This window comes from Procambarus clarkii, chromosome 74 (genome assembly GCF_040958095.1).
Source record: "Procambarus clarkii isolate CNS0578487 chromosome 74, FALCON_Pclarkii_2.0, whole genome shotgun sequence".
NCBI classification, from domain to species: domain Eukaryota; kingdom Metazoa; phylum Arthropoda; class Malacostraca; order Decapoda; family Cambaridae; genus Procambarus; species Procambarus clarkii.
The window spans coordinates 12,987,278-13,004,205 of NC_091223.1; the positions used below are offsets into that span (position 1 = coordinate 12,987,278).

Genomic DNA, 16,928 nt, shown 5'->3' on the forward strand with positions numbered 1-16,928 from the left:
TACATACTATACACATGTTATAGTATATAAGTATCTACATTTGTTCACCATAGCAAACCACTAAGCTGGTATGATGATTCCAGACAATAACATGTTGCCATACACACCAGCCATCATCTGATGCCACCTCTCCCTCCCTCACAACAGTATTCCTCCCACCACTAATTCAAGTCAGACTCTTCTGTAATACTATCATGGCTAAATAATATCAGATACATATATATACAGGTAAGTATTTGGACAAATTTAGGCGATGCGGTAGTCAAAAGCTGAACAGCAATGCTGTGAGCTCATGCTGCATACACCAGCCTTGGTTGCTCACTCAGTACTGAGGCCTTCACACCCGGGAATGTTGCCCACAGTTATTTTTTAAATGGCATCTGTTTAGTCGAGCCCTGAGGAAGCTGATGTAAACCCTGTGTAGCTGCGGGAGTTTTGAATGATATGCTATACCTATGAGAGCCCGAGGTGCGTTGCGCAGTGCAGTGACTAATGCCAAGCCAGACACTATACAAATAGGGAAGATACGTAAATGGGGAGCTTGATAAACACATTTCTCATTGTAAATATTTTAAAATGTTGAAAATGCACACTTTCAAAAGAACATAATTTATGAATTTAGTCTAGTGGATTTATCACCACGGAAAACAAACCATAACAGAAACAATGTACTGTACAGTACTTGCAACAATGAAAGATAATAAACATAAGGTATGATGATGATCAAACCACACATTAGAAAATGGAAATGTGTGGTTTCATCATCGTATCTTCAGCCACGTCATTGTGGCTCATCTTCTGCATAACGTAAAGTAGCATTTAGACTCACCTGTCATGAGTCTCTGAGTTTCTTTAGGATCTTCTACTGCAGCTGCATTGTTTTGCTTCTCTGTAGACTCTCGCACAGGTGATCCTGGTGTTCCCTGTCAAAAGATACAGTGATAATACTAAATTCCAGGCCAAGGTCAACAAAAAAAAATTACTGTAGTGTTAGTGTTGTTTGTAATACTGTCTCCAAATCTTTTGGAACCATATCCACTTGCATATATGAAATTAATCTGGGCTCTATATATTTAAATTAACCAGATCAAAGATTCACCATTGTAATGTAATTTCATCTGTCAAACTGCCTAGCTTGGGGGGGGGGGTTGTATAATGAATGTATTTCTCATGTTATATTCTCTATTTACTATTTAAAGGGTTGTATTCATAATGAGTCTACTGGAATTGTTAAGTGTGGTAAACTAATGTAGAGGGTCAGTCAAACCTGAGTGTAAATGTTGGTGCATTTGTCAGTCAAATCATTTTTCCAAGATGCTGAGAAGTCTATGACATAACAATCTATTTAGAGGTCAGTTGTAGTCTAGGCTACTAAATGGAGTTTAGACAAACCTGATTTGTCCAAAAACTGGCATCCAATGAGGCAAATATTTGTGTTTTTGATGTGTTATATTAGTTCACATTTGTTTTCTGGGGGAGTCCCATGGTGGGTCCCTGTGCTCCAAACTACTAGTTACATCAGTTGCAGGAGTTCATTTGGCTTATTGGGCACCAGAGTGAAAACCTGCCCCCCCCCACCTTCCCCCCTCACGAGGCACATGGAGCAAATAACTTTCCACAATTTAAATGAGAAAGCATAAAAAAGGCCACAGATCATAACTCTTGTGCCTTAATTCTAATAAAGAACATAACCATTAAGGAAACTGCAGAAAGTCTATTAGCCATACAAGGTCATCATATGCTGTACATAATTGATCTCAATAACCTCAATTTTTTTTTTACCTCACCATTCATGATATGGAACCATGTGCACTCATTCACCATCCAAATGGTATGAAACACATATACCAAGAGAAAATATTGAAGCCATACCAATGGAATCAAACCAGCATTCCTGAACTCCTCATAGATATACTGTACCCCATTCCACGTTTTTATTATGTATATGAAATAAGTTTCATAATTCCTCTGACAATACAGTAGATTAATTCATCCCAAATTTACTTATGAAATCTGTAATTAAAATAATAATAATAAATATTTTCTAACCTTGGGTGGCTGTTTGGCACAGCTGACAGCAAAGAGGACCATAGCTCCAATGATAGGAGGAATACCAGCGCAGAGAAATGGTATCAAGTAACTATGCAGATGATCATACAGAGCACCTGTGGAAACAGGATGTCATTAGCTACACAAATATGAGACTTTTATATTTGTTTAATACAGGCCCAAGAATGTACAGATCATAACAACTGCAATCTTTTTTGTCACTACAATTCTATATTAGTTTATCTATACACTGCCATTTTACATCTTTAATTAATACATGTAACATACAATATACAATTTTGAGTCATGAGATATATGCAACAGAAACATATAGCTTAAAATACAAATGATTAAAATGGCATCTAGCCAAAGGGTTAAGCAGCTCTATCCTATATTCACAACACTGAGAAATGTTCATGGAACTTTCCCACCATTACTATGTTATGGGGATACAAAATTAAATATAAAACTCACCAGCAATAGCTGGACCACAGGTGAGTGGTATGGAGCACATGGCTAGGAGACATCCAATTGCTTGTGAGGCTCCTACAGGTCCAACAATATCAAAGGCAATGGGTCCAAGAAGGGAAATGAAGCAGCCATCAAATAGTCCCATGCCCAAAGCAATTACAATGAAGAAGGGCATGGCATTTGAGGCAGTCAGCAGCATGGTCAAGGTACCAATACAGAAGAACGAGATCTAAAACAAATACATTGTGATAAAATCAATCCTGATAAATATTTAAACTAATCTACACAGTCAGTATAAGTATTACGTATCGCTAGTGCTGATATACTCTATTAATCTACAGTACTCTATTCACATACTACATCTTTATACTGTCAACTGCCTCAATTATGCTGGAATAGAATGATAGAAAATTTGTCAAACATGAGCAACTTATTAAAACCATGTTGTGAATCATTTATTAATTTGTTTTTCACGATGAAGACAAGTGGCTTTTGCAACTATCAATTTGAGCAAATTTTCCACAGTAGACGATAGGCTAATTGCCCTATAGTTCGACACAAGTGATCTACTATTTGCTTTCTTAAAATTTAAACATAAGAATCACAGAAACTGCAGAAGGGCTATTGACCCATATGTGGCAGCTCTATTTATATCCACCCACATTCATTCATAAATCTCTAAACTAAGCTTGAAGCAATCGAGGGAACATATGTATATTGTGTTATGCGGTGATTGGTTCCACAAAGTTGTTGGCTTTGTGGAACCAATCACCGCTTAACATAATATACATAGGTTTTCTCGAATGGTTCCACAAAGGTTCCAAGCCAAAGCCTTCCTGTAAGATTTCCTCCTCACCTCTCTCTCTTGCATTATTTAATGCCTGTGCCTCCCTCGTTTCATCCTCCACTTACTGACTATTCACATCGTGCCACCTTTTGGATGGCTTAATCTTTACCAATTAATCAATCTTGTCTCATTACAACTGCCTTGATAATGGTCCAGGACAGACCGAAACCTCATCAAAAGCCATGTTATTGTGACTCATCATCTGCATACACATACTACATCTATATCACTGGTACCTATATACTGTAATAATCTATTTATGTACTATTTTCACTGGAACCTATATACTGTATTAATCTATATATGTACTGTACTTTATCTGTACCACTGATAAATAACTGAGAGGTGTATAATTAATCACTTGATTAACTATGTTTCCAACAGCAAAAAACTAGCACTGAATGCAATGAAACACCAATTTCTGGGAGCCTTGGTGGCTCCCTGAAGCTACTATACTGACAGACTACAAGGTGCCATCAATTGCACAGGTCTATTTAGCCTATCATGGTGAACCAAAACCTGGCCCTCTTAGAAGCTGGGGAATAATTAAACCCAACAACCTGCAACAAAAGACTCTCCACAGATGGCACCAGAGTCCACAAAGGGTCAAATGGAACCTTGCAAAGGCCCAACTCTGACTTCCCCAAGCCACAAGAACCTTAGAAGTGTTCTTAGAAGAACATTAGTAGGTTCTTAGAAGAACCTACTCTACCCAGAGTAGAGCCAATGTTCACGGCCACAGCCCAGGAAAGAAAAGCAGAATCCAAGGGAGAGGCCTCAGAAGAGGGGGGCCGGCTGGAAAAGAACTAAAAGCCTTGGCAGGATCAACTGCCTCCGCACCCAAGTTGAAATGGTCAAACCCCGGATCCGCCCAAGCCACATCCCGAGATAAACCCTGCCCCAACTCTGAAACCCTCAGATGCATCATGGCTGGAAGCAGGGGAGCGAGAAGGGCGGCCCATGCCTGCCATGGAAGGAAGAGGAGGTGCAGACAGAACCATGGTCGAGTTAACCAACACCAAACCAGGGTTCCTAAAGACTATGTGGAACAAGTCCAGGGCATCCATCTAGACACACATACTAAATCTCTGTAACACACACAAAACAGTCACTGGCAGATACCCTTGGACATCATTAGGAGGGTGGGTAAGGAGAGCTATGCGTGGGGAAAGATAATATATATGTACAGTGCTGACCTGAGATTCCATTTATGTGGTATGGTAGCCACTACAGTATCTTTATGTTTACACTCACAAATTTATATGACTCAGAAATTAAGAACAGATATTTAGTTAAAAATAAAGATATGCACTGTTGTGCTCATCACATTGCTCACCTGCTGTAAGATAATTCGATTAACCCATGGCCGATCTGCAATCAAACCAAAGAAGATGCGACCAAGTCCAGACGTAATACCCATACACTGGACTAGCAGCTGAGAGTTTACATCATCACCGAGCACGTACTTCACATATTTTACCTGGAAAAATACTAATTATGTAAAAAAGTACATCAAACAAAAATCTATAATACAGAACTTGTTAATCTAAGTAAAGTGTCATATTCTTTCATAATAAATGTTCTGCGAGTCACAATATTAATATACAGCTAAATTTTGCACTGAGAAGTTTTGTTTGAATTTATTATTTTATAAAAATCTTTCATATAAATAGTTCAGTACAGTATATTAAGTGTCTAAATGTAAGGAAGCTGAAGACAGTGGAAAAATGTGAAAAAATTAAAGAAAGATTAGGTAAAATATCAGACAATATGAGAGGGAAATGACAATGTGAGTGCAAGAATCCAACCGTAAATGTGCACAAGAAAGAATCACTACTGTGACAACAACAAACCCGGATGTGAGAACTGAACACTGTTCATGCAAGTTAGGGCCAGGCACAACACATGGCTAACTTCAGTACATATATGGCTAACTACAGTACATATATGCCCAATCAACAGGCCTTGCATTTGGACCAAGCCCCAAGTAATATCCAGAGGATGACTTGAAAAGAACCAAATCATAAAGGAGAAACATGATTCCTTTTGAGAAGATAACATGTGGAGGAAGGTAAATGCAAAACAGCAGCAAGTGGAATTTCAAGTAAGGATTTGGTGTGACAAGCATTTAATAGTTATATTAACATGTTTAAGCATGAGCAATATGAATTGCAGTTCAAGGCTTAGCCACTCAATGTACTGTACTGGTTTAGCATTGTATCAGATAATCAAGATTTTATTGTACGGTACTTGACAAGATCCTGAAACATTAAAAAATTTTATAGCATGAATTATGAAGATAAAGTATACCAGAAGAAATCCTTACCAAGTGAACATAGGGAACGAAGTAGCCAAACAAAGCTGATGGAATTGCCAAAGTCCATATAACATATCGCTTATTTTTCCAAATGTCAAAATTTATAATACGCGACCAGAAGCTCTTGCAGTGTCCTTTGCATGTGTTTTCATACTTAGGTCTTGTCTGAGGTAGGATGGGCATCAGAGGCTTGAACACCAAGGCAGCCAGCTGCAGAAACAGAGAACATGCCATAGATTAAAATTTAAAAAATTAATCAGGTACATGTATATAAATTATGTATTTTTGCATATGAGAATGCATACGCATCAATAATTATATTGATGCATATGCATCACCTGACAACAATAATTACTGTATGTTTCAACATCGTTACAGATTTTAACATCTCAACAAAAATTAAATCTTGACATGTTGCCACTAGCTCAACAAAACCCCAAATGTAAATGTGTTGCCATCTTTTATTATCAGTATGTGTGTAGGACAGGTAGTCATCACCATGCCCGAAACTCTATGCGTGCTAGTGGCTGTACAAGAATGTAAGTACAGTACTCTTGTATATATATATTCCATTCCATTATATTTCTTGTATATATAAATAAAATAAATATAAATAAATCTTCCATTTCTAAAGTATTATCGGTTCAACTTCATTAAGTCTGTTCCTAAGATTTTCCAGGTCATAATGATTAAGACATCAACACAACAAAGCCATTTCACAATGTTGGAGACAACGGCAGAGAACGGTTCTGCTTAGATGGATTCCATGAATAAATTAGCAAGCCCAGCACTAATGGGAAATCAAACTTCACACCAAATTGTGAAATGGATTTATACCCGTCTTACATAGACCCAAGATCCAAGGCGGCTTCTGCTTGTCATGAGGAGAAACTTGGGAATATGTACTACCAACCCAATCTCCACACCTCTTTATCACCGGGAAGGGCAATGTTTGCATCACAATGGTTGGCAACTGAACTTTGTGCAGTGGGTCTAACAAAAATATTAAAATTATAAACTTCAGATTTACTATTTTCTGTTAGTAAACAAAAATAAAACACACTTACCATGAGGAAAGCATTCAGCCCAGCCAAAACCTGAAAGGTTGTTTGTAGGCCTATGTTGAGAATATATGGCAGGATGAAAGGTAAAGCAATCGTGAAGACTGAAGAACCAGCCGTTACGAAACCATTCACAATGCCCATCCAACGTTGAAAATAATGTCCCAAGATGACCAGCGAGGGAGTATATGCTAGTGATGCTCCGCCACCAAACATTAAACCATAGGTGATCATGAGCACTTCAACCTGAAATAATGCATTAGAGTAAAATGTTTTAAACCAACCTCCAGTAATTTCAACACACAAACATACATCTTGTCTACAGGAAAAATGAGATAAAATTATAAGCAAGGGAAAGTTACTGGAGAGTTCTCACAAGTACAGTACATATAGTCCAGGTCTTGTAATTACACTTAGATAATTTCACTTACACAAACATGCAAAAGATATTTTTCTTTTGTAAACAGAATGGTTAGAACAAGCTAAGTGAGAAGGTGGTGGAGGTCAAAACTGTCACTAGTTTCAAAGCTTTATATGATAAAGAATACTGGGAAGATGGGACACCACCAGCGAAGATCTCATCCTGTAACTACACTTAGGTGATTACACACACACACACACACACACACACGTGTGTGTATTTGAGTTCATAAGCATAAAGTTTTAAGCGTGTGTGTAATCACTTGGGTAATTACACACACATTCTTAGAAAGCAAAGGTACAGAAAAGATGTCCAAAGTTTTCTTTTGTGAACAGGGTTGTAGATGGTTGAAACAACTTAAGTGAGGTGGTGGATGCCAAAACCATCAGCCGTTTCAAAGAGCCATATAACAAAAACTATAAGAAAGACAGGATACCATAAGCATAGCTCTCATCCTGCAACTACACTTAGGAAATTATACAAGCTAACTACCAGCCTCCCACTCAACATGTCTTACTTAGCAACAGAAAAGTCCTAAAGCAATACCATGGAAAGGGTAAACACAAAATGAGTGTTCTCAAAGGAGAAACAGAACTCCTCAGAAGTTAAATCTGGTTGGGGATTATCTTTGTTCACGGTGCTAAGAAAGGGGATCCTAAACCAAAATCTGTAGAAGTTTGACATTGCAGCAATGGTTGTCTGTGCAGCTGCAGTGTGTGCACATCATGCTAGATGATGGTACATCAGACATGGGAAGCATCCATTTACTAATTCCCAGAAAAGAAACTTGGGGCACTCGGATTTTTTCCAATATGGACAATGATTTCCATCTCTATCTAGGGATGGAACATGTAACCACATACTGTACTTGCCATGACGTATACACTTGGGATGGGTGTCGCCAAATGATTGCTGGGCTGTATTCAATGTGAGGGTTAAATAATAGCCATTGACTGTACTGTACTTGTTTGCCAAATAGATTGTAAGTATTGTATGAGATTTAGAGTTTTAGAGTTTTGATGCCATAGACATTATGCAGTTCAGTTTCTGAGGTAATATTTTTTAAATGCCCTGAATGAGCAAGTTTATGAAAGTTTCTGGGTGTAGTGTGAGAATTTTTTTCTTGGTACAGCACTTAGAACTTTTTATAATGATAATGAAGGTACGATAATGATCTGTGGTATTGTTGACATTACACCTTAAGGATTATAGGGGGCTGTTATTAGAACATATGAACATAAGAGTACAGGAAACTTCATATAGCCAATTGGCCAATGCGAGGCAGTTCCTACTTACACGAATACAACCATTGATTTGTTCCGCACAACCATGTTCCACAAATCGACAACCCTATTTCCAAGCTTGTAGATATTTATCTTTTTGTATAATCTAAACTTATTGGATCAGTATTCAGTGTTTCACAATCCACTTTATGTTGATATATTTAGTATTGTATTAATATCATTCCTTGTTACAACCTTTTGGCAATTTGCATACCGGTACTTCAATTACATATACAGTACTGTATTCCTCTTTACTCATCGCCTTTCTAGAAAATGTAATTTATTTAACCTATCCATATGGAAGATTTCTAATGATAAGGATTAACTGTGCCATCTTTTTCTGTATGCTTACTAGAATTTTATATCCATCCTATGGTAGTGTCCAAACTTAACTGGGGGTCTAGCAAAGGCAAGATAAAGCTGAGGAATAACATTAGCCGTTTTATTATAAGACCTCTTGATATGAATCTTGGTATCCTACTGGCCATATTTCAAACATTTTTACATTGATTACTGTACAGTATTTGGTTTTGATGACCCATATGAGGACAAGAGCTGAAGCAGATGTTGATTTCATGAATTTAGTAATTGAAAATACTGTACTGTACTATATTAGCATTCAGGAGTTCAAGCAGTTGAGGAAATAGCCGACATGAGTTTTATATTATTGTCAAAAGATTGATGCCACAGCCTCGATGAAAGGATTTTTGTCGAGCTTATTGTTTATGACCAGCATCCAGAGAGTATCCGGAAAATTAATTTAAAAATTGGTATTAATGATCCCATATTACATTTGTGTTCATTATCATAATTTAAGAAAAAGTAATGTGAATACGGGTAATTCAAGAAAAGCGTAAGTCAAACTAATCTATATTCTTGGGGATGATGAGGCCACAAGCACCAAGAATTAGTTTAATTAACAAATTTGTATATATAATGACATTTTATCTTCCTGTTAGGTTATATAAGCTAAATGTATGTCATAGTATTGTAAATTTTAGGAATTTATTTGTAGACCTCATTTTCTTTGGGTATTCTCCAGTGCCAATGTCAATTGATGTTAGTTCCTGTTTAAGCATTAATGCAAAATGGTGAGAAAAATACAAGTGCAGTACTGTATAGGGAAGAAAAATATAAATGTAGAATACAATACAGTACTGTAAATATATACAGTATACAGAACCAATAAAGATGAATGAGGCAAGTGGTATTATTAACAGTTGGAAATATAAAACATTATTATTAAAAAGTAAATCAGAGTTAATTAAATACAAGGTAATTATATGATAATTATAGTGAGCATAGGTACAGTTTATGAATGTGTAAACAAATACATGAGACAGGACAAGAATCAATAAAAACAAAGAATGAAATTTCAGCAAGCATACAAAATTAAACAAATGTAATAAGTTAACTGTGTAAGCTAAATACTGTACCCAACAAGCTAAATTTGGTTATGAGGCACAATAAACAGACCACGTACTTTATCAGAGAAGAAGGAAGAGATGAACATGCCAGCAGTAGCTATGGCTCCACCGATAAAGGTGGTGAGACGAATACCCAAATTGTCTGTCAGCACTCCCGCCACTACCGATAACAGGAATGTTGACCCAATGGCCAACGATGTCATCATAGCTGCAAATATATTACAGCATGTACATACATAAATAAGCATACAGTACCTGTCTTTATTATCATAAAATAGCAGACCAGATCCCTATGCTTTTATCATGAAGTGCGCCAACTTCAACTGAAGCTCGCTAACATGAAATGATTATTTAGTGAATTACAATGGCATTATGAATACAAATGACACTTTTTTTATTTGCAGTACTGTATTCCCATTATCTACAATGCAACACATTTATTTTATCAATCATTAGTAGTGCCTACTATCTACATCAACAACATGAAACATTTATTATTCAAAGCCCAATTTCATTGCAAATGTAAAAAGTAACTCCAGCTCCTAGATGACAAATAAAAATATTCTTGCAGTCTGTCTGAGCACGCAAACACCCTGTGCTGTTCCAAAGCCCCTTTAAAAACGAAAACCCAGATTGCACCCATCCACACTCGACACTCAAACGAATCTTGTAGACCCGAATTGGCCAGGGAAGGAACACCACCTCGTTTCTAACATGCTGAGTAAATCTAGGATAAGGCAAGACATACTGGGGAAAAACAAGCAGCTACAAAGGGAGCACTCAGAGAGGCACTTGAAAACACTACTCTTCATTTCTATGTAACCTATGCATAAAATCTCCTCCCTACTGCATAACACACTACATAAGCAGGAAAAAACATTGTGTGACATACTCAAGGAAATTTCACACAGTGGCAAATGTGGCCCATGGCTAAGCAAAGAATGAAAATACACCTTGAAGAGGTGGAAGGTCAAGGATACCATCGGGCTAGCAATTTGTATACCGTAAATCCAAAATCCCCGAGCCATAATATCACCCATAATCATGGGTGAAAAAATTATTATTAAAGATGCATATTTCCTGACATGTGCCTATAGGTAACCACAAGGACGACTGCTTAACTACCCATCTAATGATATGGGGAAAATCTAGCCTGTGAACTTGCCCACTGTTATAAGGTTCATTAATAAAAACTTGCCAGCAATGTCTGCCTGGCTTATGGAATGGTTGGGGTAGACATAGCTATTGGGACAAGTATATAAAGGAGTGGAAGGAAGTGAGAAAGTGAAATCTGATTCTTTAATGTCCTTGAAGAGCCATATACTGGAGATAGCAAGCAAGGCAGCTAAGAAATCTGCACACTAATGGACATTTCATACCTGCTAAATAATAGCAACTGAATGATTTTATAAGTACTACTATAGTGCACATTCACTCACACCTTAAGTTTTCAGTGTGACTAGCCTGTGCAACATCCTTTCTCAAACATCTTGAGACGATAAGAGAACCATGAAATGATGTGACAACGCATCTGGAGTCTCGACCCATCTTGGCTGGACTTGTCATTTTCGAAGGCTTTCAGAATTTAGACATTGGTGGCCTTACAATTATGAACAAGGTAAATAAGCCAAATAAGCCAAATTTCGTGGACAACCAGAATACAAAAACAAATTATTGGGTAACAAAACAGACATGGGGTCGCTTGATTGTTTCAAGCATAGGTTAGACATTATGTGAATTGGTTTGGATGAATATAAATAGAAGTTGCCTCAATTGGAGTAGTTGGACTTCTGCAGTTCCCTTTATTCCTAGATTCTTAAGATGTTCAGACAACAGCAATTCACAAAGGAGCAGAGAAATAACAACCAAGAAGCAATTCACTCTTGAGTTCAACGTTCTCAAGAACCCCAACACACTCCCATAGTGATCTTTTATTTCTAGGCTGACTGGCATTTGCATCATGTTTTCTCAACAAGCAGATACAACATCATGAAATCACGTCAACTGGCCCTATGAAAGCTCTGACCCACAGATAGCTCCAGCAAACACTTTTATGAATGCTACCTTACATTAAATAAAGAATATATCTATGACAAAAATCATGTTAAACAAATCAGTTTCTTAGGCAACACATCATGTAGGATAAGTCTCAGTCTGTAGAAAAATACACGTAAGTGTGAATCTCATTGAACTACAGACTGTATATAAGAGGGAGGGAGGAGAAAGAGGGAGGAGAAAGAGAGAGGGGGAGGAAAGGGAGAAGGGGAGAAAGGGAGAAGGGGAGAAAGGGAGAAAGAGAGAAGGGGAGGAAAGAGAGAAGGGGAGGAAAGGGAGAAGGGAGAAATAGAGGGAAAAAGAGTGAGTGTGTTAAGAGAAAGTGAGTATTTGGATGCTCCTGCCTCTAGGTCAGCTCCCACCGTCACCACACACATTATAATGTTAACACCCTCCTTGAATTGCCTCAATTTGATTCTTATTTACTCTGTCTGTGACAGCTGGGTCTAGCCCCCCCCCCCCCCCCCCCACCCCGACTGTTAGGTCTGGCTCTATTGACTCTCGTCCCCTCCCACCCCCCACCTGTTGAGTCTGGCTCTACAGACTTCCCTCTTCCCTAGAGACCTGGCCGCGGGGACCCCCCAGTTGCCGGAATCAACAAGAGGTAAACACATTACTCCCCCAGTGCTGCCGGAGGCGAACATGTCTTCACAATAAGACTCCAACCCATCCTCCAGCCCAAGCAATAAGTCAAACACTTACTAAGTGTTTACTATGCTAGTGCAATTTTGTACTTATTCAGCAGACAACCAACAGGATGAATTTGTATACATAGTATAATAATAAACATTGTGTTATGTAAATTATTAGTATTATGTATTGTGGGTTTATGTATAGTTAGTTCTAGGTTAGGTGGTATTTACACTTCAGACTGAAGGTGGAACAACACACGTGTCGAGTCATAGCCCCTGACATGGCTTCGTCGATTATGAGTCCAACTACTAACTTATGTAGAGTTTTGTGTAGTCAGTACTGAATCTGACTTATACTTCTGAACCGCGAAGCTCTTTGTTTTGATGATGGACTGCAAGATTCAGAGCCGGGAAGCCTCTACTCTTCAGACGGAATTATAACATACTGCTTGGTATCAAGTGTGTGTGTAGGCTATATACAAAATTTACACATTAATTAAACGTTACTATCATCCCTGAATGCACTCGAAGTCCTCAACGACATATCTTTAACATGTCTGTGTCTGAAACAAGGCCTTTCGGACACACCTGAAATCTTTTGACACCTGTCGCATAGGCAATACTGTGACACTTGTTAATTAGCATGATTTTGAACTAAATTACTAGGCAGAGAGATTCCTGGAAAAATATTCCTATAATAATCTGAGTCGTTTGTGCCTTTAAGTCGGCACAAACGTCACGATGATTTAAGCTATTGAACAATATCTCAGTTTATATGGTAGTGAAATAAGGAACCTGTTAAACGGTGGTCATGTAAGATAAACTGTATGGAGGTAATGTTCAGATGTATCTAAGGTGAACAGCCCAGCGCTTATTGTTACTTGCTGCCTTGGCTGATATACACAATCATAAAGATAGGCTATTTAACACAAGGGGCACACGCACTAGGGGACACAGGTGGAAACTGAGTGCCCAAATGAGCCACAGAGATATTAGAAAGAACTTTTTTAGTGTCAACTAAAATAAAATGCCTAAATCTCTATTCTCTAGAGCGCAGGTGGGACAGATACCTAATAATTTACAAGTGGAAAATATTAAGAGGGGCTGGTCCCAAACCTGCACGCAGAAATAGCACCACATGAGACCAGAAAGCATGGCAGGATGTACAGAATACCCCTGTTGAAAAGCAGAGGTGCAACAGGTACTCTGAGAGAGAACTCTATCAATATCAACGGCCCGAGACTGTTCAACACGCTTCCACTACACATAGGGACATAAGTGCCCCTCACAGTGTTCAAGAGAGACCTTCATAAACACCTCCAAAGAATACCTGATCAACCACGCTGTGATTCATACGTCAAGCTGCGAGCAGTCGCGTCCAACAGCCTGGTTAACCAGTCCAGCAACCAGGAGGCCGGACCGGGCCGCGGGGACGTTGAGGTCCCCTCTAAAATAATCTACATCAACGATGTTACCGCCCTAATATATCTGCTAGCAGCAGGGCAGCGGACTCTACATGGAACCTAACTGTCATTTAGTCTAACTCTAGTAGGTTAATAATTTTGTAACTAGCGTCAAAAAAAATTTATTTGCTTATCTAAACGAACTAGAGGGTTCAGTTCCTGAACCTGATTATATGCCTCTGTAATCCTTTACACCCCCGCCCACGGGATGGGTATGGGGTACATAATAAAGAAAGAAAGAAATTGAAATTCTAGTCGAGGGGACACAAATTGCTTCTGTAGAACTGGCAGGCGTTTGCGGAAAGAGAAAGCAGAAGGGACGGAGGGTTTGTGGAAGGGGACGGAATTTGTTTGAGGTGTGAGGAGGGGGATTCGTGTGGGAGTTTAGGGAGGGAGAGCGGGGGGTTGTAGAGACGAAGGGTGGAAGGGAAGGGAAGGGAGGGGTGGGGGGGTTAGGTAAAGAAGAGGGGGGGTTGTTTTGATTCAGCGCCTGGGGTGAGTACACATGCACTGGGAGGATATTCCTCGCGCCGCACCGCCCCCAACACCACTCTCCAAATAACCTGCCCATAGTTTGATATGGTTAATTAGTCGGTAGAGAGACTGTATAGTATAAAGCCACTAATTACGCACACCGTTTCGCCTTTTGTATCGTACTGTGTAAGAAACAGTACACCCAGCCGAGTGTAACTTCATTGCTACCTCAGACCCAGATATACACGCCTACAAACAATTTACTTGCTGAATGAGATAGACATTGTCGTGTACCTAGGCTTGTTAGTAATATAAAAATGATACAGAAATAAAACGTGATGTGAAAAATGTATGTATCTATCTCTCTCTCTCTCTATCACACACACACACACGGTGTATACCCTGCAAGGTGATGGAGAAGATAGTGAGAAAGAACTTAATAGCACGTGGAGGGGGTCACAGGTGCAAATTGAGTGCCCAAATGAGCAATAAAGACAAAGAATTTGTTAAGTGTCAAAAGTAGTTACTAAATGGAATGCTAATGGAAGTGATGTGGTGGAGGCTGACTCCATACATAGTTTCAAGTGTAGATATGATAGAGCCCAGTAGGCTCAGGAACTCGTACACCGGTTGATTGACGGTTAAGAGGCGGGACCAAAGAGCCAGAGCTCGACCCCCCCCCCCCCGCAAGCACAATTAGGTGAGTACACACACATGAGTCTCACGCAAGAAGAATACGTGAACAAAAAATAACATCAAATGCAATGTCAGTAGACTGTTGTTGTTATAGATTCAGCTACTCGGAACAAGTTCCAAGTAGCACGGGCTATGGTGAGCCCGTAGTGGACTTGCCTGGCACAGGAACAGAGCTGTGTGTCAGTAGAGGTCAAAACCGCCTTCCAGAACCTAACAAAATAATTCAATGTTAAAACAGTCCTATAGACTGCATCCCCGGGATGAGACACTTGCCACAGAGATCATGTCGGAAACATGAGGACAAGTACTTGAGTCTACGAACACTGGAGGAGGGAAGACCCAGGAGACATAGTCATGGCACCCAAGATACTGAGAAACAGACGCTCGCTACCACACAGGACCCCTACTCATCACCACTAGACAAGATCCCTTTATTCATCACTACCACACAGGACCCCACTACCCATCACTACCATTCAAGACCCACTACTCTTCATTACCATATACAAGACCCCCACTACCACAACCTCTCAACCACATTCGTCCCTTCAATTGACACTCATGCCCATAACTCGCCGGCTAGGAGGAGGAGGAGCACTGCGGCATCTTACCCCAAGTGGCTGGGAGCACCCACCGGGTTGACTTGCAAAGCCAGACACGGCTGGTGCTTGAGTACGGGCTCACCATAGCCCGTGCTACATGGACACTTCGTTCCGAGTAGCTAAATCTAAAACAACAATAATGGTGCTTGCTTGCCACAGCCCCGCTCCTGTGCCAGGTAAGCTACGGGCTCACCATAGCCCGTGCTACTTGGAACTTGTTCTCAGTAGCTGAATCTATAACAACAACAACATGGTGTTTGCCGCGCCATCAGCTGTACAAGACGCAGGTGTTGGTGTGTGTGTGTGTGTGGGGGGGGGGGGGTTTATGCACCAACTCAAACTTACCATTTCCGCTTGAATTGACCCATGCTTAAAACTCCCAAAAGCCCTCCCCTCTCGCCTTGACCCTAATCTCCTGTGTGCATACAGAAGGTAAGTGGATGCACGTGACGCCATCCAAGCCACAGTCTGGATATGGAGGTTCTTGAGGTTATCTTAAGATGATTTCGGGGCTTAGTGTCCCCGCGGCCCGGTCCTCGACCAGGCTCCCCCCCCCTCACCCAGGAAGCAGCCCGTGACACCTGACTAACTCCCAGGTACCTATTTACTGCTAGGTAACGGGCATCAGGGTGAAAGAAACTCTGCCCATTGTTTCTCATCGATCACGCGTCCAGTGATCTGTCTGCTCAGCCGCGCGCGACAAATCAAAACCCCAACCCGTTTATTACGGATTACGGGCTATTCATGCCCGTGCCACTTCTTGGGGCGGCTTACTCTTCATCAATCAATCAATCGTTTACTAGCCATGCAAATTGCAAGGCGTAAAGATCAGCGAGGCGAGTTCCTGAATACAATATGACTCTGTAACCTTTCTCCCACCACCTACAGATTGGACATGGGATCCATGGTGAATCCCTTACCCCAATGGCTGCGTTCTCGGCTCTCAGTCGGGGTCACAGGACTGTATGTACCATTTGGAACAGAAATGGATGGGCACATTTCCTTTCGCCTAATGCCTCTGTTCACCTAGCAGTTAAGAGATACTCAAGGGTTAGGTAACTGTTGTCGCGTTGCATCATGGAGAAGGTCGATAGTTCGATCTAGGAGCCTCGATTCAAGCAGGGGGGGGG

At 40.0% G+C, this 16,928-nt stretch overlaps 1 protein-coding gene across 3 annotated transcripts in view; it reads right to left on the reverse strand.

Moving 5' to 3' along the window:
* The window catches only part of LOC123767323 (monocarboxylate transporter 10), a 43,842-nt gene that overhangs the window by 11,957 nt on the left and 14,957 nt on the right, over window positions 1-16,928 (reverse strand). For all 3 annotated transcript variants that reach the window (XM_045756907.2, XM_045756905.2, XM_045756906.2), the window contains exons 2-8: window positions 9,933-10,084; window positions 6,752-6,991; window positions 5,694-5,894; window positions 4,704-4,847; window positions 2,524-2,749; window positions 2,050-2,165; window positions 830-923 (exon numbers count right to left, since the gene is read on the reverse strand). In XM_045756907.2, the coding sequence (XP_045612863.1) occupies window positions 830-923; window positions 2,050-2,165; window positions 2,524-2,749; window positions 4,704-4,847; window positions 5,694-5,894; window positions 6,752-6,991; window positions 9,933-10,084 (1,173 nt within the window). The remainder of the gene's footprint in view (window positions 1-829; window positions 924-2,049; window positions 2,166-2,523; window positions 2,750-4,703; window positions 4,848-5,693; window positions 5,895-6,751; window positions 6,992-9,932; window positions 10,085-16,928) is intronic.